We start from the raw sequence: 27029 nt of genomic DNA, 5'->3' as shown, positions 1-27029 counted from the left end.
TTAAGGAGAAATGCTCAACAACAAGCCGGTTCTTCTAGTCTATCAGATATTACTAATCAAGACATCACAACTGGCACATACACTACTTCAAATCGTGCTTCAAGATGCACACATGAGTTGAGTAATATTATGCTTATAGCCTTCTTGGCATTGTAATTAAATACAGTTATTGTCCTTTTATATGACATCAATATGTGTTATAGTAATCCATTTGTATAACATCGAAAAATATATATTTTTACAATTTTGTGTATAAATTGGTTAACTTATGTCTAACAAAATTAGTTTTTCTACTACTTTATAGAAAGCAAACAATGTCAAAGAAAACTTTATAATGTGCGTACTAAAAAAAATCGCCTTACTAATAATGATTATATTAAATAAATTATTAGCTATATCACATAATAATTTTTAAAAAAAAATTGGCCCACTTACCCTTAAATGGTTTGAGAATTATAGTTGCGGCAATCTACACATGTTCTTTCATTCCAAAATAATTCTCTTTATGATTTGCAAATAGAGCATGCATCATATCATGTGAAACCTTTGGCATTACATTAATATCAACCATTAACCAATAGTAAATTAATATTTTTGTAAATAGTAAAGATATATGGATAGTTAATGAAGTATAACAATATAAAAAAAAAAAAAAAAATTGTCTACACTAATTCAATATATAGTTATAACATAAAATACGAAGTGAAATATAACAAAATACACTGTAACATTTAATGAGCTATGTTGCTCTTGATTATGCAGCACATTTTGGTTCTTAAGCATCAAAATTGTCTAAGATCCATATTTGTATTTTGCAAGATGAACAAAAATACATTAACTTAGTAAGAAGCTTGATAAAGTTAAATATAAAAATTATGTGACATGTTGTTTTTCTCATCAAACATACTAAATAAAATTAATTCATAATCCAGCAATTCAAAATGGTCAAAGTGTCATATCGCACAATTCTACATGTTTTGGTCAACGAAGTAACCGAGGTAGAAGTACAAGTTTTGGCAACAGTGGCATTCAAGAGGCCTTAGGTCCTAATTTCATGCATAGCAACAATGTTCAAGGAAATAGAGAAAGAGTATGTCATCGTTGTGAAATAAACTTTCATGAGCAAAGAGGAGTCCCGACCGTTCAATTGTCACCTCCGAGAACATGTACATTTTGCCAAGCTCGCCTTTTTCATAATGAAACATCCCAAATATGTTGTTTGTCTGGGAGGATTACCTTGCCAACCTTACCTGTTCCCAAAGATCTACGTTCTTTATATAATGATCAAACACCTATTGGATTGCATTTTAAGCGTGATATCAGAAAAATTAATCACTTATTTGCTTTAAGATCCATGGGAGTGCACTTAGATGAGAGCTTAGCTAATGCTCAACACGGAGTATATACTTTTCGAGCTCAAGGTTCTATATATCATAAGATAGGCGGGCTACTCCCATCTACATCGGAATCTTGGCCACGATTCCTTCAGTTGTACATATATGACACTGAGCACGAGGTTGAGAATCGTCTTGTAGAGAATAGCACATTACGACAAGATATTGTAGAACGAGTTAAAGCCATTCTTGATCAATGTAATCCTTTTGTTCATAATCTTTGAAGTTTGGCTCAACAAGAAAACGTACAAGATTGTGCCCTCCGTAATAACGAACAACCATCAGATCGACCGCAATATTGTCTCTCTACTGCTTCTCAAGTTGCGATTGTGATTGTCGGTGGAGAAGAAGTTGTGAACTTAATTAATGACTGTGTTGGATATTGTTGGATACTATGATCCTCTTTAGTATCCATTACTCTTTCCATATGGTTCTTATGGATGGTCAATAAATAGTCTCGATAATAACGGAAGAATCGTACCTTGCTGAGCATTCTATGCCTATATCATTCAAGTAAAGTACACTCCCCTCACATATTAATACATGGATATATATATATATATATATATATATATATATATATATATATATATATATATATATATATATATCTTTTCTCATATTTTAATTTTATTGATTGTAGGTACGACAATGTGTCATAACCATCATCTTAACGGCAGGGCGCTTATTTCAACAATTCATTGTTGACATGTTTGTGAAAATTGAGGCAAATAAGCTAAGGTGGATTCGAGATAATCAAGATATAATTATAGCTGAATTGTATCAAGGACTTCAAGATTGTTTAGATGTCGGAGAAATCAATCCAGGTTCTTTTCTTAAATATGTTGTTTGCCTTTAATTTTAATTTTACTATTATTATTATGTACTATAATATAATTAACGGTACATTGTAATTATAGTGAATGCCGGAAAATCAACCATTCTACCTTCTTCGTTTGTTAGGCGTCCAAGAGACATGAATCAAAGATTTCAAGATGCAATGGCATTAGTTACACATTATGAAAACCAGACCTCTTTTTGACAATGGCATGCAACCCATCGTGGAGAGAAATTGTAGACGAGTTATTGCCAAGTCAAACAGCACAAGATCATCCCGACTTGATCACCAGAATATTCCATGCAAAATTTGAGGAATTCAAGATGGACGTTGTAGAAAAAGGCACTCTTGGGAAGGTTATTGCCTATGTCTATGTCATTGGGTTTCAAGCTTGCCACATGTTCACATGCTACTCATTTTGGACGATAAAGATAAACCAAAATCTCCAGAAGAGTATGACACATTTGTGAGAGCCGAGATACCTGATAGAGATGAAGAATCACGGTTATACGATGTTGTTTTCAAGCATATGATCCATAATCCGTGTGGTGAAGGTCGTCAAAATTCTTCTTGCATGGAAAATGGGGTTTGTAAACGTAAATTTGCTAAACCCTTTGCAGAAAACACAGTCCAAGGCAAGAACTCATATCCTATTTATCGTCGTCGTGGTGATCGTCCGCCAGTGCCTTTACATGAGAATAGTGCAACCTTCATTGATAATGGTTGGGTTATTCCATATAATTCATAGTTGCTAATAAAATATGATTGTCATATCAACGTAGAGATCTATAGTAGCATCAAGAGTGTCAAATATTTGTACAAGTATGTGCATAAGGGTGTAGATCGTGTTTCAATGGAAGTTCGAGCAGGGGCTGAATACAATGAGATTCAAAAATATGTGGATGCTAGGTGGGTATGTGCACCTGAAGCCTTATGGAGGATATATCAGTTCCCCATTACTCGAATGTGTCCATCTGTTGATCGATTACAACTACATTTGCAAGATAGGCAAATGGTTAGATTAAGTACAAATCAATCTATTGAAGACATCCTTCAAATGCCACAAAACTCTCGAACTATGCTCACAGAGTTCTTCAAGATGAATTCCTTAGATCCAGAGGCAAAAACATACCTATATAGAGAATTTCCTCAACGTTATCGATGGCTGACGGCTACAAAAACATGGAGAAAAAGGATGAGTACACAAAGAGTGATAAATAGAATCTATACAGCCTCACCAATGGAAGGAGAAAGACTTTTTCTTACGTTTGTTGTTGGATCATGTTAAAGGCCCCGAATCATTTGAGCATCTACGAACTGTCAATGGAATTGTTTATTTTACTTTTAGAGAAGCAGCTAAAAAACTAGGTCTTATGGAGAATGATGCAAGCATTCGTGATTGTTTGCATGAAGCATCAAACTCTAAAATGTCAAAATCATTAAGTAGATTGTTTATCATGTTGTTCGTTTATTGTCTACCAACTAGGGTACGATCTCTATGGGATGAATTTTATCATTACATGGGTGAAGACTACTTATATTCAACTTCAACAAATCCATATCTGGTACGTGATTCAGTTCTCTATGACATCGATTGCATGTTAAAACAATTAGGAAAGAGTGTCAATGACTTCGACTTACCTAAAATAAACATGCGGTTGGATGGAAAAGTACAAGTAGCTAGAGCCATACATGATGAATTATCAGCACCAGTGCCCCCTGAAGATGTGCATTGTGCTGAGCATCTTAATAACAACCAACAGTCTTCATTTGATATTATTATGGAAGCTATTGCTGTAAAGAATGGTCGAATTTTCTTTATAGATGGTCTAGGTGGGACAGGTAAGACATATCTATATCAAGCCATACTTGCAACAGTCAAGCTTAGAGGGAAACATGGATTACCAGTAGCCAGCTCAGGTATTTCTGCCACACTATTGCATCGAGGAAAAACCGCTCATAAAACTCTTGGTATTTCGGTTACGTTGCATGCTTCGTCAACTTGGAAGTTTATAGAACAAGATGTAGAGGCGCAATTGGTCAAGTATGCAGCTGTCATAATATGGGATGAAGCAACAATGACTCATCGACATGCGTATGAAGCAATTGATCATAGTTTAAGAGATCTAACAGGGGTTGATGTTCCATTTGGCGGCAAGGTCGTAGTGTTTAGTGGAGATTTTAGACAAATTTTACCCATTGTACCAAAAGGAACAAAGGCTCAAACTATAGATGCGTGTTTGGTCAGGTCAACACTATGGAGACATGTTCAGCTACTTCATCTCACTCAAAATATGAGATCAATACATGATCCAGAATTTGCAGCCTTTCTTTTAAGAGTTGGAGATGGATGTGAGCCTACAGTTAATGAAGACATGATAAAGTTACCATCTTCAATATGTGTAGGAAATGGTGATCAAATTTCAGTTGATAATCTAATCCATCAAATATTCCCAAACCTAACTAAGCACGTAGGTGATGTGTCATACATGGTGCAAAGAGTTATTATAACTCCAACAAATGACGAAGTTGACATGCTGAATGAGAAGATACTTAAAGAGTTTGTGGGAGAAGAAAAAACCTATTACTCATGTGACTCTGTTCCAGAAGATCGTCAAAATCTCTATCAACAGGAGTTCTTGAATTCATTATCCTTTGGTGGTTTGCCACCACATATTCTTAAGTTGAAAGTTGGCTCGCCAATCATGCTTTCGAAAAATATTAATACAAGTAGTGGATTGTGTAATGGAACAAGGTTAATATGTAGTCGGTTAAGGATCCATGTGATTGAAGCTGAAATTTTGACCGGAAGTCATAAAGGGACACAAGTGTTCATTCCACATATGCCTTTAAAAACAGCAGAAGATGTGAAGTTGCCATTTGAAATGATCCGAAAACTATTTCCTGTGAAATTGTGTTTTGCTTTGACCATAAGCAAATCGCAAGGGCAAACCATTCCTCATGTTGGTATATATCTCCCCCAACATGTTTTCAACCATGGACAGTTATATGTTGCACTATCAAGAGGGACCTCACAAGAAACAACTAGAGTTTTGGTTAGCAAAAGAGATACTCGAGGTAGATGTGGTGTATTTACAAAAAATGTAGTTTACAAAGAAGTCCTCCTGCCTCATTTGCCACAACCCTAATTATCAAGTATTATCATAAATATTAAACATGCATTCGTAACTTTTGATAGTCATAATTCATAAACATCTATATTATACATGCATACATAGCTTCTTAAGTCATAAACATCTATGAAGTGACTTCTTTATCTTCTTATCAGGGAGCAAGATAAGCATGATAAAAGTCAACAACTAAGCATCAAAAGTGCATGGAAGCAAAAACATCTCATGCTACTCTTGAGGATATTTGTTTTTATGTTTTTAATATTGTAATTTTATTATAGCATTATCTCCAAGTATATGTACAATCTGTATGCGTAAATAATTTCGACTCTTGATTTTCATAAAATATCATATATGTATTTCTTATTTTGTGCACGCATGACGTGCATATCTTAGTTTGTTTGATTTTAATCCAAACTAAATTTATCCACCTTTCCCATATTATCCCAAATTACTTATTTCTTACCATCTTCTATGACAATTCAAACTCTTTATTTTTAATTTTTTGATGATTTAGAATTCTTTTTAGAATTTTTAAATTAATTATTTTCACACTTACTCATTTCCTTCTTTCATTCTTTCTTTTTTGGGAGAAAGTCGAATACCCTCCACTTATGATAAGAATGACGAAATTTTTTTGCTTTTTAGTGCTTTCGAGTCTCACTCGCACAAAGCAACACTTATAGCACACACTCATACACACATAAAATAAATGTAAAAATGTACAAAGTCTAAAAAAGTACATAAGTGTCATAAGAGTCGACAAATATATACAAACATGAGCACAAGTCCTACAGTCCAAAAGTAAAGCAAGTGCAGGCACCCTAAGCCCATGGCGGATGAGGCTCCCAAGAAGTACCCATGAACTCTTCCATACCCGAGACCGAGGAGTCACCTCCTAACTAGAACTACCACCGCCTGTCGTGGGGATCACGATCGTAGGACCTGTCCACTGAGTGAACTGAGGACCACCCTGAATGTCATACGGAAAAAAGCTCCCACCAGCAAATGGAGGAGGAGGTACAAACGTCTGAGAAGACGAGCCAACCTCAAAAGTCCCGCCAGCCAACTCAGGTGGAGGCATGTAAGGCTGAGACAACGAGTCAGCTCCGAACGACTCGGGAATGATGTGCGGACGCACCACTAAAGGGCCAAAACTCGGCGGATACACGTCAAGTGAAGAAGACTCACGGTTCGAGCTCGCCTCACCTAGGGATGTCAGTAGGGCAGGTCAAGTAGGAGACCTACCCCATCCCCGCCCCATGGCGAAGATGGATCTCGGTTTGGCGGGTGGTGGGGCGAAGATGGGGATGAAAACCATACCCGCCATGGGTGATGGGGCGGGGGTGGATTTTAGTTGTACCCGCCCTATCCTCGCCCCGCCCCGCCCCACCCCACTCGCCCCACTTCATACCCGCCCCGCCCTAACCGCCCCACTTCGTACCCGCCCCATCCCCACCCCATACCCACATCTATTTAATTTTTAAAACAAAACTATATACTTTTTATACTATTTTATATAAAAAAAATTATGTAAAATAAAATTGTAAAAATAAAACTTTGTAATACACTTATATTATAAACAAAAAAATGTGTAATATTGACATTGCATTTTTACAAAAAAAAAAAAAAAAAAAAAAAAAAAAAAAAAAAAAAAAATTGTATCTATATTAATTATGTAGGATTGTGTATATGTGAAACGAGGATTAGGCGGGTCTTGGGTGGGGATTAGGTGGAGGTGGATATCCAAGTGGGGGTGGGGCGGGGATGGTTTTGGAATTGTACCCACCGAGGCGGGAATGGGAGTGAATTTTGGACCCACCGCGGGGATGGGGATGGGGATGAAAATTTTTAGGTGGGGATGGGGATAGGAAAGCCAACATCCGCCCCGGCCCACCCATTGACAACCCTAGCCTCACCACTGCCCCCTGCCTGGCCAGTGGTCTCCTGTCGATCCAGGACCTCTAATGAAATTCAACAGCGTCTCGCCTCCCTCAAGCCATCATGCCTCGAGCGAGTGCGTGGCCGAGCAGCCGGCTGAAACAAAAACAAAGAAATGCAAGTCAGTCAAGGGCAAATAAATGATGAGTGGCATTTATGCCACCATCTCAACCTCTTTCACTAGTGAATTCCCCCGATTTGTCACTTGTTTGCACCTTTTCTCACCGTTTTTACTCCTATGTTAGTTACTTTAGCTCCCTCTCGTGTTTTCCGTTTCCTTTTATCTTTTCTTCTACTTTTTACCTTCTATTTGTGTGTTTTGATAGCTCCTAGCACTCGTAGGAGAATTTTGGATTGCTAGATGGAGTAGAGTTGCTAAGGAGGCTCATCAAGGGAAGAGGAGATGCTGCAAACGAGAGGGCGCGCTGCTCCAGCTAGCCGGGGGTGCAGGCCTCAAATCCGCGGGCGCGGACAGGGGGTTACTAAGCTATGAAGCAAATTCTGGAGATGGCTGGAAGATGGCCAGCCGCAGGCGTGGCAGCGAAGACCCGCGGGCGCGGCGATCTGGGTCTGACGAACTTCTTACCCAGCTTGGAGAGGGCGCGGCAGCCTGTTCGGAGAGCCCTCTCCCTTGCCCATTTTTTTCATTATAATAGAAGACTATAAATAGTCTTGAGCTTGAATTTTTAATCATCAACTATTCCATTGGCATCAAAACATTTTGTAGAGAGAGAAAATGCATGTCTTTTAGAGAGAGAAAACACTTAGTCTTCAAGATTTAATCTTTGTAATCAAATATTTAAGCTTTCTTCTGATGGTTGCAACTACTTTGATGATTGGGTAATCTTTCAACATTAATAATAGTAATCTTTCCTCCTTATTCTCTAGTTTTAGTTTTATTAGTTCTATTGCTCTTATTTATGCTTTCTTCCATAAATTTCCATGCTTTATTGGTTTCATTGATTTCTATTTGACATAGAATCATGTTAGGTTGTATTAGGATTGAATACATGTTAGGTTTAGTTGTCATGGCTATTCCCCTTTCTCAAGCTTAGATTTTTAGCTAGGGAAGAGGGTGAAAATCATGTTTATTTGAGTTCCTATTGATTATTAATTGGATTTTACCTTGAGTTGATGATGTGTGCTTAAATATGCTTGGAGTTATTGTGTGCACCTATAACCCCAATGTTTTAGTCCTAGATTAGATGCATGAGAATGATCTAGTTTAGGGTTGATTGACTTCATCGACTTGCTTTAAGTAGTTGCGTGAGAATGAATTGCTTTGATTAGAGTTTGAACTCCTTGGTATATTTCCTTATTGATTTTCATTAGTGCCTTGTGGTCATGATTGGAACCCCCTCTCCCTAGTGCTTTTTGCCATTATTATCTCTATAATCTTGCTCTTCATCTTCATTTTAGAGTGTCTTGTTTAATCTTCTTAATGTTGGTTTAATTTAGTCCCTTTTGGTAGATAGTTTGATCATAGAACTCTTCAAAAACAAACCATAACACCCTTTTTTTGTCACTTGCAATATATCCTAGATTTCGCATTGATTGTGCAATACCCCCGTTTCCTTGGGATTCGACCCTAACTTGCCACTATCTAAATTGAAATTGATAGAGCTAGGTTAGGAGATAAAAATTGTATATTTGATCTAGGTAGTAGTAACGACCTATTATCCACCGATCAAATTTTTGGCGTCGCTGCCGGGGAAACGGCTTGTTTTGCACTTTTATTGCGTTATTACTAGATTTATTGCCTTTTTATTTTGTTCCCTTACCCTCTTGCTAGTCATTGCTAATTGTTTGCTTAGCTTTGGTGGATGCAAAGGAGATCTCAAGGACCTCCTACTCACTACATTGACCACTAAATCGACCGCACTTTGAGACAAGTCCGAAGACTTTATCAAGAAGAGGGGCGAGGTTTTGGTGCAATTTTTTATAGTGAGAGTGATTCTTGGTCTTCAAGTTCTCAAAGCGAGGAAATGGCGAGGCAAGAGAATGATATTTTGTTTCATGAGTTCGGTAATCCGGAGGATTATGAGCTCACCGGTGGGATCTTGCTACCCGTCACGGAAACCAACTTCACCATTCATCCTCAATACACTAGAATGGTTCAAACGAAGCAATTTTTGGGTTCTCCAAGTGAAGATCCTATTGAGCACCTTGATAGATTCCTCGAGCTTTGTGCCATGATAAAAACCAATCAAGTTTCTCAAGAATACATCCGCATGCATCTATTTCGACAATCTCTTGCGGGTAGAGCAAAGAAGTGGCTCAAGCAAGTCAAGCCTAATTCTCTCACAACATGGAAGGAGATAGTCAAGGCATTCTTAAAGAGATTCATTTCCGAAGAAAAGACCGCCGAGATGAGAAGGAAGATTGCATCGTTTGAACAAGAAGCGGATGAGAGTTGGTTTAAAGAGTTGGTTCAAGCATGTCCTCATCATGAATACAATCAAAGCTTGCTCATGAGGTTCTTCTACGATGGTTTGGAACCTATGTCTAGAGCTAACTTGGATGCGGGGGCGGGTGGACAATTGATTAAAGTCCCTCAAAATCAAGTTGAAGCAACAATTAAAGAGGTAGTGAAGAACTACTCTTGGGGTGGTAGAAGGAGGAATGCACCAAAGAAGGGTGGAAAGTATGAATTAGTGAAGGTTGATCAATTGCAACATCAAATCGAACTCTTGACAAAAGGGCTTGCAAAGTTAAACACGAATGTCATTAGTGGGGAAAGCTCCTCCCAAGTCAATTCCTTCTCTTGTCAAAATTGTGGTGGCACAAACCACGATACATCTTATTTTGGAGGTTTGAGCCCGGAGCATGTAGCGGCATACAACACAAGGCAAGATGGATATAGGGGAGGTGGCGGTGGAGTAGCTTGGAGACAACCACCACCCGGATTTGCAACCCAACCTCAACAATGGAATCAACAAGCTCAACAACCATACAACTCCAACCCCCAATACCAAAACCCACCTCCATTCCAAACCCAAAACCCAAGGGGAAACTACCCAAGAAACCACCAACACAATAATCAACACCAATACCACAATCAAAATCAAGCGACTCCAAGGAGTCAAGAGCAAGCATCTCAACCCGATTCTACTCAAACCCAAATTTTTCAACAACTTCAATCCATGAATCAACAAATGCAAGAGGTCAAGGCTCATAACAAGATGGTTGATTCACAACTAGCTCAATTGGCCGAGAGAGTTCCTTTCAACTCACCTTCTACTCTACCCGGACAATCACAAACCAACCCTTCCAACATTGTGAAACCCGACTCTTGCAAGGCAATCACATTGAGATCGGGGACATCCTATGAGGGTCCCAAGGAGGGGGATAGCAAGGAAAATAAGGAAGGAGAAGAGAGTGTGAGTGAAGATAAAGAAGTTGAAGAAGAGAAGGCTGATGAGAAAGAGAGAAGTATGGAGAAAAACAAGTCTAAGGATGTGGTGACATCCTCAACTTCTAGTGAGGCTAGAAATCTTGATGGACCGGTTCCCTTTCCCAGTCGACTTGCAGAGAGAAAATTGAATGACAAATTTGCAAAGTTCCTAAGTGTGATGAAGAACTTGCACATAAACCTCCCTTTCATTGAAATTGTCACACAAATGCCTTCATACTCTAAGTTCTTGAAAGACATTCTCACCAACAAGAGGAATCTTAATGATGAGCTTATCACTCTCCCCCATCAAGTGAGTGCACTTGTTCAACATAAGATGCCCAAGAAGCAAAAAGATCCGGGAAGTTTCACTTTGCCGGTAAAGATTGGGAACATGGAAGCTAGGGGCGCCTTAGCCGATCTTGGAGCGAGTGTTAGTTTGATCCCTCTATCAATTGCTCAAAAGCTTAATATTGAGATGATCCCCACAAGGAAAACCATTCAATTAGCTGACCGTTCGGTGAAGCTACCTTGTGGTGTGCTTGAAGATGTCCCTATTCAAGTTGGGCATATCTATGTGCCTTGTAATTTTGTAGTGATGGATATGGAGGAGGATGTGGATACTCCCTTGATTTTGGGCCGTGAAGCTCTTAAGACCTTGGGGGCGGTAATCAATTGCAAAAACAACACCATTACATGTGAGGTAGCCGATGAAAATATTGTTTTCGAATTCTCTAAGTTACTCAAGACCCCCATGGTTGAGAAGTGCTATAGAGTTGATGTTGTGAATGAAGAATTAGATCGCTTGGGAAGGGTTGTGATGATCCCTCAAGATCCAATGGTTGAAGCTCTTACATGCAAAGAAGAGTATCACTCTCAAGAAGCAAAAGAGTTTGTCATGGCCATTGAAGAAGCCAAAAAGGAGGAAGAGGACGATCCTAGGGATGATGACCTCGAACTAGCGGAGGAAAAATTGGAAGAGAGTTCCAAGCCTCCTCCCAAGGTAGAACTCAAACCCCTTCCCCCATCTTTGAAATAAGCTTATCTTGGAAATGAAGGGGAATACCCTATTATTATCAATGCTACCCTAGATGGGCTTGATTTGGAAAAAATTTCTTGATGTGTTGAGAAAATATAGAGATGTGATAGGGTATAGCATTGATGATATCAAGGGTATTAGCCCTTCTTTGTGCATGCATCGTATTCACCTTGAGGATGATCAATCCACCTCAATTGAGCCTCAAAGGAGGTTGAACCCCAACCTCCAAGAGGTTGTCAAGAAAGAAATTTTGAAATTGCGTGAAGCGGGCGTAATCTATGCTATCTCCGATAACAAGTGGGTTATCCCGGTTCACGTGGTTCCAAAGAAAGGTGGAATGACCATTGTCAAGGGAGAAGGAGGAGAGGAAATCTCCACCCGGACGGTGACCGGGTCGAGGATGTGCATTGATTATAGGAGGTTGAACAAAAATACAAAGAAAGACCATTTTCCTCTCCCCTTCATGGACCAAATGTTGGGGAGACTCTCCCATCATGCTTTCTTTTGCTTCTTGGATGGATATTCCGGATTTTTCCAAATCCATATCCATCCAAGTGATCAAGAGAAAACTACTTTTACATGTCCATATGGGACATTTGCATACCAAAGAATTCTATTCGGGTTATATCCATCCAAGTGATCAAGAGAAAACTACTTTTACATGTCCATATGGGACATTTGCATACCGAAGAATGCCATTCGGGTTATGCAATGCTCCCTCAACTTTCCAACGATGCATGACTTCCAGTTTTTCCGAAATGCTTGAAAATGAAATTGAAGTTTTCATGGATGATTTTAGTGTTGGTGGCTCATCTTTTGACACATGTCTTTACAATCTTGAAAAAGTTTTGAAAAGGTGTCAAGAGACGAGTTTGGTGTTAAATTGGGAGAAATGCCATTTTATGGTCAAGGAAGGTATTGTTCAAGGCCATAAAGTAACAAAAAAGGGCATTAAAGTTGATTCAGCCAAAGTTTCGGTGATTGCTAAGTTGCCCCCTCCTACTTCCGTTACAGGAGTGAGAGCTTTTCTAGGGCATGCCGGTTTTTACCGGAGATTTATCAAAAAATTTCATCAATCGCCAAACCTTTGACCGAATTACTCAAAAAGGATGTTGTGTTTAGCTTCGATGAGGCTTGCCTTGAGGCATTTCAAAAGCTCAAGGAAGCTCTCATTTCCTCCCCCGTTGTGGAAGCTCCGAATTGGAGCTTGCCTTTTGAGCTAATGTGCGATGCGAGTGATTTTGCAGTAGGTGCGGTACTTGGGCAAAAGAAGGAAGGAAGATCTCATGTCATTTACTATGCAAGTAGAACGCTTGATGAGGCTCAAAAGAACTATACAACAACGGAGAAGGAAATGCTTGCGGTTGTGTTTGCCATGGACAAGTTTAGATCCTATCTTATATGTTCCAAGGTGATTGTGTACACGGATCACATAGCGGTCCGCTACCTTATGACCAAGAAGGATGCAAAACCGCGTCTCATCCGTTGGGTTCTTTCGCTCCAAGATTTTGACATGGAAATGAGGGATAAAAAGGGAGCGGAGAACTATGTAGCGGATCATTTGTCTAGGCTTCCTTTTAAGACTAAGGAGGATGTGCCAATTAATGAGGAGGTGGGATTTGAAACCCTCATGGCTATGGCTTTAACGTCTAGCCCTTGGTACGCGGACATAGCCAACTATCTCGCTTGTGGAGTCGTTCCTCCGGAGTTCTCCTCTCAACAAAAGAAGAGATTTTTCAAGGAAGTGAGGAGGTATTTTTAGAATAACCCTTACTTGTTCAAGAAATGTGGAGATGGCCTTTTCCGGAAATGTGTTCCGGACCATGAGATCGAAGGAGTTCTTGAGCATTGCCACTCATTGTCGTGTGGAGGACATGGAGGTGTAGAAAAGACGGTGGCGAAGATCTCTCAATCTCTTCTATGGTGGCCAACAATGCACAAGGATGCCCACAAGTTCGTTTCAAGGTGTGACAAATGCCAAAGAAGTGGTGGCATAACCAAAAGGGATGAGATGCCTCAACAAAACATTTTGGAGGTGGAGCCATTCGATGTTTGGAGGGTCGACTTCATGGGGCCTTTTGTTTCTTCTTTTAAAAATCTATATATCTTGGTGGCGATGGACTATGTGACCAAATGGATTGAAGCTATACCCTCCCCCACCAACGACCACAAGGTTGTGCTCAAGCTTCTTAAGAAGGTCATATTCCCGTGATTTGGGGTTCCTAGGGTGCTAATCAGTGATGGAAGTTCTCATTTTTCCAAGAAACAATTCGAAGCTCTCCTCAAGAGACATGGGGTTCATCACAAGTTTAGTCTCCCTTACCACCCTCAAACTCAAGGGCAAGTGGAGGTATCCAATAGAGAGATCAAAAACCTTCTTGAGAGGATGGTGAACAAGTCTAGAAAAGATTGGTCTCTCAAGCTTGATGACACACTTTGGGCCTTAAGGACGGCATACAAGACCCCCATTGGCAAAACCCCCTACCGGTTGGTCTATGGGAAGGCTTGTCATTTGCCGGTTGAATTAGAATATAAGGCTTGGTGGGCGATCAAGGAGCTTAACATGGACATGTCCTTGGCAGGTGAGAAGAGATTGCTTAAGCTCAATGAACTTGAGGGGCCCCGATATGACGCCTACGAGAACTCGAGGCTCTACAAGGAGAGGACTAAGAGATGGCACGACCGACATGTAAGGAACAAGAGCTTCAAGGTTGGGGACAAGGTGTTATTATTCAACTCTAGGCTTAGATTGTTTCCCGGAAAGCTAAAGTCCAAGTGGTCGGGGCCTTTCACGATTTCGAGGACTACTCCCTAGGGGTCCTTTGAGTTGGAGGCGGAAGGGAACAAGTTCATGGTCAACGGCCATCGTTTGAAGCTCTACCATTGCAATGATCAAGTTAGCATAATTGAGTGCATGAGGCTCGATCTATCGGATCCTAAGCCACCTTTTTTATGATGATGTATTATGGTCAAGCTAATAACCTCTTAAAAAAGCGCTTCTCGAGAGGTAACCCGAGTTCTCAAACTCTTTTGGTTTTGTATTTCTTTTGTTTAGCCAATCTTGGATGATTTCCCTTTAGTTCTAATTGTGTATGCTTTGTTCTTCTTGTAGGTACTCAAATCTTTGGATTTTTGTCTACAAATTTGAGGTTGGAAGTTTTGAGGAGAAAGGATGAAAACAAAATAGAGATGCCCTGGAGAGGGCGCTCCATGAAGGCCCGCGGGCGCGGCCCTAAGACCCGCGGGCGCGGACAGGGTCATCTCAGAAATTGCTAACAAACAGGAGATGTCTGGGAGAGGGCGCGGACTATCAAGCCGCGTGCGCGAACAGTCGAAGTCGCGGGCGCGGCAGGCACCGTTTCAGAACCTCCCACAAACAGGAGATGCCTCGGAGATGCCCACCCGCGGGCACGACATCAAAACCCGCGGGCGCGGCTTATTCACCCGCGGGCGCGGTTATCGGGGCCTGCGAATTTTAATTGGTTTTCCTCATCAAAAAAACCGAAACTCATAACCCCCAAATCAGAATTTTCGACCCTTTCTCTCTCTAAACCTCTTTCCTCTTCAAACCCTAACTCCTTCTACCACAAATCCTCATCAAAAATAATCAAAATCCATCAAATTCCCTCACTTTCCTTCAAATTTTCCTCACCAAAATCTGAAATTTCACCATTCAAGCCCCCAAATTTCGGTGTTCTTCCTTGAACAGACCTTGTTTCCACCATTGAAGGGTTTTTAAAGGTGTGCTCGAATTTCTTCTTCAAAGGGCTACTTGGAGAAGTCTTTGGTACTCATTGTTGGTATATATCTCTTTCTTACTCTAGCTTTACTTTGAATTTGAAGTAGTTTCTTTGGTTAAGATAATTTGGTATCTTGTGATTTTCATGTGGGGATTTTTGATGGTTGCATGCCTATTTTGTGTTAATTCATCCTATTAAGCATTTTTAATTGTTGAGTTGTTGTTGTCTTTGTTAGTTGATTGTTGAACTAGATTGCTTGGTTGTGGTTGTGCTTGGTGATTGTTGGAAGTGTGCTTGTTGTGTTGGATATTTGAAGTTGGAGAACTATTGTGGTGTGATTGTTGTGGTGATTTGTTGAGGTGTTTGATTGCAATTTGGTGTTGGTGAAAATGGTCTTTGGTACAAAGAAAAGAAAAAGTGGGAAAGAACCCCAAAATTCTATTTCCTCAAACCCCCAACAAAATGAACAACCCACTCCACCACCCCTACCACCCATCAAATTCCACAATAAAAACAACAAACCCATATTTGACAACCTCCAAAGAAGAAAATTGAGACCCACAAAACACTACCACCAACCCTCCACCACATAGCTCAACATTAACGAGGATTGTTGGTTCTTATTCAACAACCTTAGGCTAGGCTCCTTTGTAACAAGTGCCTACCGAACCTACAAGGAGCTGACTCTTGAGTTTCTAGCCTCCTTTGAATGTCATGCCGCGGGGGATAAGGACCTCACCATCTCCTTCCAACACTTTAACAAAAAAGAAACCCTCACCCTCCGCCAATTTAACCAATTGTTGGACCTAAACCCGGACACCGATATGTTCTTCCCCGAGCATGAGGGCCTTCATGCTTATGAACCCCTTCATTGGTGGAAGGTCATCTCAAGGATGGATGCCTTCAATTCCAAGTACTCCTTGGCCAGTCAGATCATGCACCCCGCCATCAGACTCCTACATCGATTGCTGAGGTACATGGTTTTTAATAAGCAGGACTTGGGAAAGATTACAACTGAGGAAATCCGAATATTATGGCTAGCTACGCAGCCGGAGTTGGGGCATAAAATGAACTTTGGGTTTCTATTTACTAAGTGCATTAAAGGTGTCCTCTCGGGTACAAAGAAAGGGGAGATTCATTTTGGTGGGATGATCACTCGGATAGCCGAGAAATTAGGCCATATGGATAAGTTGGGTTCTTGCACCCCCGTGGGGAAGAATGATGGGAGTGATATTTGGCTCGATCTTGGTCAATTAAAGACGATGAAATTCATCGCGAATACGGAGGATCGAGGAAGGACTTGGAGTTTGCTAGTCTCCCACGAGCACTATTGCTTCCTCCCCAAGCCGAAGTTCACTTCTTTCATGAGGGAGGGGGTTAATTACCCTTGGTGGGTAAAGAAGGATTCAGGTGTCCTCCCAAGTGCAAGGATGGAGATGGGTGAAGGATCTAGCGAAGGTCTTGGTCATGAGGAGGATGAGAACGAGGAGAGGGTCGTCCCTCTAAGTTAATAACAACAACAGCAATTTCAACAAGGGCAAGGAAGACATCGACAACAACAACAATAACAAAATCAACAACAATTTGACTACCAACAAGAAATGGCAGCGATGCGGGCTCAAATGGAAAGCATGCAACTCGACATGCAAGGTATATTCGCCTCCCAACAACACCATTCTTTCCAAACTAACGCTTTATATGATGCTAGTGTACGTAGAGGGGATATCACTCCCCCAGTTAATTACCCTTATGTGCCGGCTCAACAAGGGCCCGTGCCATCTTGGGGGGGTGATAACCAACCTACGTACCCCTATTGGCAGGGTCCTTCGGACCCTAATATGCGAAGACTTGATTTCCCCGACGAGTCCGGTCATTATGAATACCGGGTTTCGGGTGGGAGTGATTATCGGGATGACCCTAACTACCCCTATGTTGATCCCTCTCACCCATCACCTCTAATTCAACCCGAGCCATATGACCAGTTGTCCGCACCCTAACTAGACCTTTTCAAGGGTCATTATAGGTGGCCCCCCGGCTACACCAAAGGTTGGGACCCCCATGGCCCCCCCTCGGGTTTCTCCTACGATAGTTGGAGTGCGGATGACGGTGGTGCCGGCCCTAGTAGCCACTAGTTTCCCTCTCGGTCTGTTTGTTCCCTCCCTTTGTTGTCCCTCCCTTTTATTCCATGTGCATGTGAAGCATCGGGGACGATGCTTTAATCTAGTGTGGGGGGGTGTTTGAGTCAAAAGGGAGTGTTAGGGTATGCTTTGGATAAGTGTGGGGGAAGGCACCTAAGACTCAGGGGAATGTCTAGGGGTTTGGGTTTAGGTGTTGTTGGTAAGCTTTTGGTAGCATTGTTGTTGTTAGTTGTTGACGATGTCTATCTTTATGATGATGATGATTTGATAATGATAATGATGTGTTGGGTAGTAGGTTATACCCAAATATTTGAGTTCATAGATTTTTCTCTTTCTCTTACTAACATTTTTCTCTCTCTAGTGTTTGTTTTCTTTTCTTTTCTCTCACCTGTAGCTTAGAAGAAATTTCGAAGCAACATATGGAGAAATGGTAAATTGCAAGGTTGCTATATTCTTTTCTTCAAGAGACATGGGTGAGATCTCTCCTTTACTTTCTCTTTTCTTTCTTGTGTTGTATTTAGTTTAGGATTTAGTTTAGGAAGGAGTTGAATGGTTCGAGGATGTTTGCATGCGCTTCCAAGGAACCTGGGATCGTTGGTATTGATACCGAACGATCACTTGTATGTCGATTGGGATTTATCTGAATTTATATGCCTCATGTTTGAACCTCCTTGATTTCTTCCTTCTTTTGTTCCGTTTTCATTTTCTTCTGTGTGACAAACATGATTATGGCATGATGATATGGTTGTGTTTTGGAATTTGCTTGTTACATTTGGACTCTATCTCCGTGATGATGCACCCTAGAATGCTTGTCTTTTCTTAACTTTATGATGAGATGCACGTTTTGAGATTGCCTTTGGTTGAATTAGACAAACTTTAGCTAAGGTAGCAAGGGTAAGAACTTATGAGGGCGTTTGAACCCTTAGTTCATGGGATGTGGTAAGATGGAGTTGCTCCCTGTAGTGGATTTGAAGCCCTCTAGTTGGCATTTTGTTCAAGCCTTCATCAATTTGTTGTGCGGCATTTTAGGATCCTCAACTATGCGTGTCTTAATCCTTGTGTTGATTACTAGCTCCCGAGATCGTGACCTAGCACTTTTAGGGGAGGAAAAGGGCACCATTTCTCATTTTTGTTTATTTTCTCTTTTATTTAGTTACAAATTTGATTTTCTATTTTGCATCAACCTTCTTGCCAACCACTTTGAGCCTAATGTTTCCCATTCTTGTCTCAACCGCATTACAAGCCTAATGACCTATGTTTTACCAACCCTTTTAGTTAGTGAAGCATTTGGCATGTGAGGGTAATGTAATGAGCGTTGTGATTATTAGCGTGAATTAAATGGAGAGTTGGTTTGGAACAAAGATTTGAAATGTAAGCTTGAATATGAGCATGCGAGAAAAGCTTAAGAAGAGTGATGCAACAAAAAAAAAAAAAAAATTGTATATATTTGAATAAGGTTGGTAATGTGTTGAAATCGAAATGACGGATGTTCGTTTGAGTTGTGGTTGTTTCTTGAGTTTTGTCTATGAGAGTTGGCCATTCTCTTGCTTCACTTAGGACTTGCCACCACTTTTTCAAATGTTCTCCCTACCTCTACCTTGAGCCGTGTCATTACAACCCTAATAAAGACCCTTAGACTTTAGGAGTGCGTGGTCAATAACCGGTGGAGGGAGATGGTATTCAACCCTATGGAGAGAGCGTGCATAGTTGAGATATCGGATTGATCTTTTACCTCCTCAAAATGAATCTTTTCCCGATTCCTTCGTAGAATCATAAGGAGCCATCTAGGGGGATGATTTGAAACTAGTGGGGAGAACGCGGACCGTTTAGAGGGGACTAGGGCGGAGAATGACTCACTAGTTCTCTATGCTTAGCTTAGGCTTGACTCTTGCAACCATTAGCATCTTGAGGCGTGCATGCATCATGTAATTGAGAAGGGCTAGTATTCTTTGACGTTGTTTATCATAGTTGAGTCCGAATAAAGCATTTGTCCACCCTGGAATTTGATATTGTTTTTTTAATAAGCCATGCCATATTATGTTTGTCTTAGTAGTGTTTGTTTTGTCTTTCTTTTCTTGGTTTTTCTTAAGGACAAGCAAGAGGCAAGTGTGGGGGATTTTCATGAGTGGCATTTATGCCACCATCTCAACCTCTATCATTAGTAAATTCCCCCGATTTGTCACTTGTTTGCACCTTTTCTTACCGTTTTTACTCCTATTTTAGTTACTTTAGCTCCCTCTCATGTTTTCCGTTTCCTTTTATCTTTTCTTTTACTTTTTACCTTTTATTTGTGTGTTTTGATAGCTCCTAGCACTCGTGGGCGAATTTTGGATTGCTAGACGGAGTGGAGTTGCTAAGGAGGCTCGTCAAGGGAAGAGGAGATGCTGCAAACGAGAGGGTGCGCTGCTCCAGCTAGCCGCGGGCGCGGACAGGGGGATACTGAGCTATGAAGCAGATTCTGGAGATGGCCAGCCGCGGGCGCGGCAGCAAAGACCCACGGGCGCGATAATCAGGGTCGCGGGCGCGGCGATCTGAGTTTGACGAACTTCTTACCCAGCTTGGAGAGGGCGCGGCAGCCTGTTCGGAGAGCCCTCTCCCTTGCCCATTTTTTTCATTATAAAAGAAGACTATAAATAGTCTTGAGCTTGAATTTTTAATCATCAACTATTCCATTGGCATCAAAACATTTTGTAGAGAGAGAAAATGCATGTCTTTTAGAGAGAGAAAACACTTAGTCTTCAAGATTTAATCTTTGTAATCAAATATTTAAGCTTTCTTCTGATGGTTGCAACTACTTTGATGATTGGGTAATCTTTCAACATTAATAATAGTAATCTTTCCTCCTTATTCTCTAGTTTTAGTTTTATTAGTTCTATTGCTCTTATTTATGCTTTCTTCCATAAATTTCCATGCTTTATTGGTTTCATTGATTTCTATTTGACATAGAATCATGTTAGGTTGTATTAGGATTGAATACATGTTAGGTTTAGTTGTCATGGCTATTCCCCTTTCTCAAGCTTAGATTTTTAGCTAGGGAAGAGGGTGAAAATCATGTTTATTTGAGTTCCTATTGATTATTAATTGGATTTTACCTTGAGTTGATGATGTGTGCTTAAATATGCTTGGAGTTATTGTGTGCACCTATAACCCCAATGTTTTAGTCCTAGATTAGATGCATGAGAATGATCTAGTTTAGGGTTGATTGACTTCATCGACTTGCTTTAAGTAGTTGCGTGAGAATGAATTGCTTTGATTAGAGTTTGAACTCCTTGGTATATTTCCTTATTGATTTTCATTAGTGCCTTGTGGTCATGATTGGAACCCCCTCTCCCTAGTGCTTTTTGCCATTATTATCTCTATAATCTTGCTCTTCATCTTCATTTTAGAGTGTCTTGTTTAATCTTCTTAATGTTGGTTTAATTTAGTCCCTTTTGGTAGATAGTTTGATCATAGAACTCTTCAAAAACAAACCATAATAACCTTTTTTTGTCACTTGCAATATATCCTAGATTTCGCATTGATTGTGCAATACCCCCGTTTCCTTGGGATTCGACCCTAACTTGCCACTATCTAAATTAAAATTGATAGATCTAGGTTAGGAGACAAAAATTGTATATTTGATCTAGGTAGTAGTAACGACCTATTATCCACCGATCAATAAATAAAATGAATAAATAACTCGTGAGTATAGTCATACTGGCTGAACAACGTCTGTACTCCGACAAGAAATCCGATGGCTCCACCTTGCCAGCTGGTATCTATAGGCATCAACAACAGCCGCCAACCGCACCACGATCTCCCGAGAAAACTACAACAACCAGAAAAGGTCAGAAAGCATATATATATATATATATATATATATATATATATATATATATATATATAACCAAGATGAAGGTTTAAGCTCACCGATCTCATCGAACGAAGAATAGATCGCTCAACCATCCGCCACTCCTCAGGAGTTGGAGGGATCGTCTCGATAGGACCATTCCTCTTGGGGGCTCGAATACATCAGGGTCCATTTCCTCTTGCAAAGTGATCAAACAATCAATGCCTCTTGGGGCTATTGGAAAGACAAAAGAAGAAAAAGGATGATTTACAAACCTCATCACAATAAGGCAGAAGAGCCAATCTGGGGATCAGCATCTCCCCATAGACATCGTCAAAGACGATGAGCCCCCAAAAATCCATGGATAGGACGCCCTTGCGAGCGTACTCCGCGAGCATCTCCTGGCTCATCATCGAGCGAGGGGGATCATCAGGAACTAAAGGAACATCTGAAGAGTGCTGCCTAGCCACTCTCTCACCCAGATACCACACAGGGTGAGCTGTGCCCTAGAAGATACGCCTCTTTGCCGTCATCTGAAAGGCTCATCGGAAATCACCCAAATCAGCCCATGGGCGATATCGTACCTTAGGGCGCTGAAACCAAAAGGCATGTTAAGAAACATCCTTACCTCAAGTATAGCGTCTCTAACAGCGGCTGTGGTAGAAGCAGATTCAGCTGGGCGGCCATGCCAACTAACGGCTACCAGGAACGCCCTATCACTGGGCCTCCTTGGGCCAAGGTAGGAAAGTACTCATAGAACCAAACCTCCGAGGAACCAAAGAATTCTAAGGATGAGAATGATGAAACTCGGGAAAAAATCAAAAGATTAGAGAAAGAAGCACCTCTACGGCCTTCCAAAGACTTGAAACGGTGACCTCTGTGCTCCTGTTGAGCTGACAGCACCCCTGCCGTAGACTCAAAAGCAAGTTACCATAACCGATAGTGGCCCAGTCAAAAGTGCCGACCAAGGAAAGATCGCGCAAGGCGCCCAAGTAGCACAGCAAAGAATAACTCCCTCTTCAGAAGAGATAGTCCCCGACAGAAGGATGAAGAGAAAGATCCAGATTCTTTGCTCCGGAGTAGTACTCTGGTCATTGAAACTCTTGGCCAACAGCTTGGAGCGAACTGAACTCATGCTCGTCCTCTTCACCCTCGCCTCAACTTGGGCCTTACGCACTATAGGACCCAGCAGACCCTCGACCTCTGGTGACGTCAGCTACATCTTATCATTCATAGGAACCGAGGAGGAGTGGAACTCGAGTCCGCTGATGATAGAGAAGTCGAGCGGGGTGATAGTCATCTCACCCCATGGAAAGTGAAAAGTGTTTGTGGTATCCTAGAAGAACTCCAGGAGACCTCGAACAATGAAAGGGCTCTCCTTGAAGGTCAGGAAAGCCTCAACAACGCGCAGTAGTGGAGTCAACCCACAAGACTCCCAAAGCACCCGAGTTGCATTATTTCAGGTGATGCGCTTGTGCAAAGTCATAATGAGCTCGTTGCCCAAGCAATGGCGACGTAAGCCCTCCTCAGTCAAACCCGAGAAAACTCGGTGAGAAATGTGGTGAGTCGGGATGAAATCCAGCATGTGCCTATCCCAAGGAGGAGGGGTCCACCCTGACGACCGACTAGTGGAGGCACAACCCTCATTCTCCCGAATGGGAAAATCCCCTCGATGTGTAAACCGAGAACGCGAACCAGAACCACGGACACGACGAGGCATACTATTTTAATGAAGAAACAATGAATCAATTCTTAAGAAAGTCTAAGTTCGCCTAGCCGCATGATATTATGTTCTTCGAAACAGAGTAACAAATATGCAAAACAGAGCATGATTTCAATTTGCACAAAAACAACAAATTTGCATGACATAGTAATTTTTTTTTCCCAAGTATACAACAATTATTGCAACATTTCAAGAGCAAAGAAACAAGAAGAATCATGAAGAACAAGCCACATTGTGTTCACGAACTAAGAGTGTTCAACAATGGTGAATTGCTTATTTCTTCACCAAATCAAGCAATCTTAGCCTCAAATTGCTCACAAACTAACATACAATCATATACAAGCAAATTTGGGACAAGAATTTCAACAAAAATCAACAAAATAAGAAACCCCAATTCGATTTTTAAGGGTTTTTTCACACAGCCAAATTTCAGCCAAAGTTGAAAATAATTCAAAAAACTTACATGGATCGGTGTAAGGGATAGAAAATGTGAAGATTTGCAACAAATTTGAGGCGATTTAGTGCAAAAATGAGTGAGAACGAGTGATTTAAAGCAGCGACAAAACGAGTAGCAGAACAAAAATGAAAACCCAAAAAAGGAAAAAGAAAGGGTTTAAAAATTGGAATCGCGATTCCAGCGTGACGCGACAAACTTGATGCGTCACGACAGACCTATCATCACGCGATAAAATCTGACGTGGCCATTTTCTCAGTCTAATTATTGATTAGTTGGATAGGGCTTGAAAAGATCTTTCGAACAATGTATAATAAGCCCAAATCCGACTTAAAACAATTAAGTTATGGCCAAAATACTAAACCAAGCCCAAACCGAGCGAGCCTAGGACCATCCTTAGTTACGACCCAATGATTATATGGAGTCCAAATATTTTATTTAGACCCTATATGATCATATTCCCAATCCTAAATCAGTTAAGGTCTTTTAGAATCCTCTAGAAGGTTCAATCTATCCTTTTTGAAAAGATAAAGATCGAAGAAGTTCGAGATTGAATAAAACTTCTCATAAAATAATCCCTGTTCAATTCAAATGCGAAGACGTTCGACTATCTTCTGCAAACATAATTCCATTAGAAATCAAACTCCGTACAACTTTCCAATCTTATAGAATAAGCGCACAACGTCAGGACCATCGCACTGTGATAATCCTGACGCGGCACGACAGCACCCAGCGTGGCGCAACAATCTTGTCGCGTCGCGTTAAAAGTTGTTCTATTTTATTTAGAACTTCTGATCTTTTCTAATCGTCAGACTCTCTTTTTTTCTTATAAATCGAGGTCAGTTTCCCCATTTTCAAATCATCAAAAATCAGTCACAATTAGCCTCAAAAATCTCATCATCAATTCCAATGCTCTTAGTCTAAACACCCCCAAAACAAACACAATACTTCCTTTACATGGTTCGAATACTCCAAGCTATACTCGACGTTGCCTTCTACCTCGACGTGAAAGGTTGATAGTTATGAGGGTTTGGTCCCAAATATATATTTCAATTCATATTTGATTTATTTACTTTATTGATTTAACTTTCTTAAAGTTTACTAACGTGTGTATTGTTTTAATAGCAAGAAGGTTTAGGAATCAAAGTGAGTAATTCAATTACCCTTCTTATTATTCTTTTGATTTTGAAGTAGGAATCATATTTAGGATGTTATCATTAGTAGAAAAAATGCTATTTGTAACGCCTCATTTGTAACAAACAAGTTTTTATTAGTTACAAATACTATATTTGTAACCAACATTAGCTATGTTTGTTACAAATAGGATAGTATTTGTAACGGACAACATAAATGTTGGTTACAAATACATCCTATTTATAGCGCACATCATAATGTTGGTTACAAATACATCCTATTTGTAACGAACAATATATAGGAAGGATATTTTTTCGCCCAAAGCCCATTACTCCCCTAACCCTAACTACCACTCAAATAGTCGCCCCCCTTCTTTCAATCTTTCTCTCATCTCTATTCTCTCTCCTCCTCCCTTCTCTTTCTTTCTCATTTTCTTTCTTTCTCTTCTCTATCCTCCTCCCCTCTTTCACTCTTCCTTTATTCCTCTCTCGCTCCTCTCGAATCTCTCTATCCTCCTCCCTCTTTCTCTCTCCTCTTTCCCTCAATGTCTTAGCAATACTCTCCTCCACGAGCATCCACGAGCACACACCGCCACCCATGAGTTGTTATCGTCAATAATGGAGCTTCACCGTCAATCCACCCTGTTAACAACCGCACTTGCACACACCGCTTAAGAGCCGACCATCCACTATCAACGCAAGATTTCGTTGTCAACCCAAGGTTTTTGAATTTTAGATATTATATTGATTTAGATTAGACATCATATCTAGGTTTGTTTATTTTAAATTTCTAATTATAATTATTTTTTTGATGTAATTGTAATTTTAATTTATAATTTTTAGATGATTGTATAATTATTTATTCCTTTCGAATTTTTGGACTTTTTTTTGTATATAATTTCTATTAATTTTTGAATTTTTTTGTTTAATTTTGTAGATAATTCTGTTTTAATTTCGTAATATTTGTGTATAATTTTTTGGTTTTTTTATTTGTATATGATGGATCTGTTTTTTTTTTTGTGTTTGGTGGTGGCGCTTGGTGAGTATTAGTGGTGTTTGCAGCAGTCGTGGGTAAGGGAGAAGGGGTACGAGTTAGGGTGGTGGGATTCGTGGGTGGATAGGGGCATTGGGGCCATCTTGGTGGTGGGTAGTGGTGTGGGTTACGGGGTTGGGTAGGGGCATTGGGGCCATCTTGGTAGTGGATAGTGGTGTGGGTTACGGGGTTGGGTAGGGGCATTTGGGCTATCTTGGTAGTGGGTAGTGGTGTGGGTTACGGGGTTGGGGCCTGGTGGGTCGTGGTGGTAGTGAGGATGGTTCGTGGTGTGGCATAGTGGATCGTAGTTGGAGCAGTGGGGTGGGTTTGGGTCATGGGCAAGGGTATTGCGCATCTCGGGTTCAGGTTCAACGTGACATCTCAACCTAACATTATTTGCAAGGTATTTTTTTTTTTAATTTCCAAAATAAGCATATGTAACTGACAATTGATATGTCCGTTACAAAGAGGTGCCTATTTGTAACGGACATATCAATTTGTTCGTTACAAATAGGCACCTATTTGTAATGGAGAATTGTAATGTCAGTTACAAATAGGTAATTATTTGTAACGAACAATGTCCGTTACAAATGACTGTTTATTTGTAACCCCAGCAGTTGTAACCCCCAATGTTGGTTACAAATAGCCCGTTTTTGTTAGTTACAAATAGCATTTTTTCTACTAGTGTATTTTGATTCCTAGAATCATGCTTAGGATTAACGCTTGATTATTAGAAATCATGTTTAGGATGTTATTTTGATTTCTAGTAAAATGTTTAAGATAACGCTTTGATTTTGTTATTAGTGACATGTTAGGGTTGTTATTAACCTGTTTAGTATCATACCTAGGATCTTACTACTAACAATGTTTTGATGATGTTCTTATGATGATGATTGTTATATTAATCATATGTTGCTTGATTATTCATGATTTATTGACATTGCTTGATCACGCCCCTTTTACAAGTTTAAAGGGAATTTGTACTTGAAATCATGCCTAATAAGATAGCTAATAATTTGATTTAGGCTTAATATGATATTAATTCAAGTGATCATCGATATTAGATTTAATTGTGCATTAATAATCAACCAACATAGATTAAACATGTTTAAAATTAATTTGATGTATGTATGTTGATCGAAAAGCGCGCATAAATATCAATAAGAATAAAGTAGAGGCCTACTTAGGGCGGGTTTAGCTTCTCTTAGGTCAAATTCGTACCATCATCCCCGAACATCCAGTTAT

At 40.3% G+C, this 27029-nt stretch overlaps 3 protein-coding genes across 3 annotated transcripts; all 3 read left to right on the top strand.

Moving 5' to 3' along the window:
• Positions 1–2638: 2638 nt before the first annotated feature.
• Positions 2639–5381, top strand: LOC110739626. The gene is made up of 3 exons (XM_021920075.1): positions 2639–2954; positions 3015–3498; positions 3581–5381. The coding sequence occupies exons 1-3, from the start codon at positions 2639–2641 to the stop codon at positions 5379–5381; spliced, it is 2601 nt and encodes an 866-aa protein (XP_021775767.1).
• Positions 5382–9289: 3908 nt separating this feature from the next.
• LOC110739625 lies at positions 9290–11734 on the top strand. Its single transcript, XM_021920074.1, has 3 exons — positions 9290–10152; positions 10786–11393; positions 11496–11734. The coding sequence occupies exons 1-3, from the start codon at positions 9290–9292 to the stop codon at positions 11732–11734; spliced, it is 1710 nt and encodes a 569-aa protein (XP_021775766.1).
• Positions 11735–12626: 892 nt separating this feature from the next.
• Positions 12627–15832, top strand: LOC110739623. Its single transcript, XM_021920073.1, has 4 exons — positions 12627–12649; positions 12749–13486; positions 13961–14456; positions 15710–15832. Exons 1-4 carry the CDS (start codon positions 12627–12629, stop codon positions 15830–15832), a joined length of 1380 nt encoding a protein of 459 aa, XP_021775765.1.
• The last annotated feature ends 11197 nt before the right edge of the window (positions 15833–27029 follow it).

Source organism: Chenopodium quinoa, unplaced genomic scaffold (assembly GCF_001683475.1).
Source record: "Chenopodium quinoa cultivar QQ74 unplaced genomic scaffold, ASM168347v1, whole genome shotgun sequence".
Classification (NCBI taxonomy): domain Eukaryota; kingdom Viridiplantae; phylum Streptophyta; class Magnoliopsida; order Caryophyllales; family Amaranthaceae; genus Chenopodium; species Chenopodium quinoa.
The sequence above is the reverse complement of the archived record's forward strand: the minus strand, read 5'-3'. Positions and strand labels throughout refer to the sequence as shown.

Excerpts from the sequence above, each read along its gene's own strand:
- LOC110739626 (XM_021920075.1), top strand. The coding sequence starts at position 2,639 with ATGCTACTCATTTTGGACGATAAAGATAAACCAAAATCTCCAGAAGAG. Across the intron at positions 2,955-3,014 it reads TGCAACCTTCATTGATAATG|AGATCTATAGTAGCATCAAG; the intron begins GTTGGGTTATTC and ends ATATCAACGTAG. Across the intron at positions 3,499-3,580 it reads GGAGAAAGACTTTTTCTTAC|AGAAGCAGCTAAAAAACTAG; the intron begins GTTTGTTGTTGG and ends TTTTACTTTTAG.
- LOC110739625 (XM_021920074.1), top strand. The coding sequence starts at position 9,290 with ATGGCGAGGCAAGAGAATGATATTTTGTTTCATGAGTTCGGTAATCCG. Across the intron at positions 10,153-10,785 it reads GTAGCGGCATACAACACAAG|TGAGGCTAGAAATCTTGATG; the intron begins GCAAGATGGATA and ends CTCAACTTCTAG. Across the intron at positions 11,394-11,495 it reads CAAAAACAACACCATTACAT|ATCGCTTGGGAAGGGTTGTG; the intron begins GTGAGGTAGCCG and ends ATGAAGAATTAG.
- LOC110739623 (XM_021920073.1), top strand. The coding sequence starts at position 12,627 with ATGCCATTTTATGGTCAAGGAAG. Across the intron at positions 12,650-12,748 it reads CCATTTTATGGTCAAGGAAG|GAGTGAGAGCTTTTCTAGGG; the intron begins GTATTGTTCAAG and ends CTTCCGTTACAG. Across the intron at positions 13,487-13,960 it reads TTTTTCAAGGAAGTGAGGAG|GGTGCTAATCAGTGATGGAA; the intron begins GTATTTTTAGAA and ends TGGGGTTCCTAG.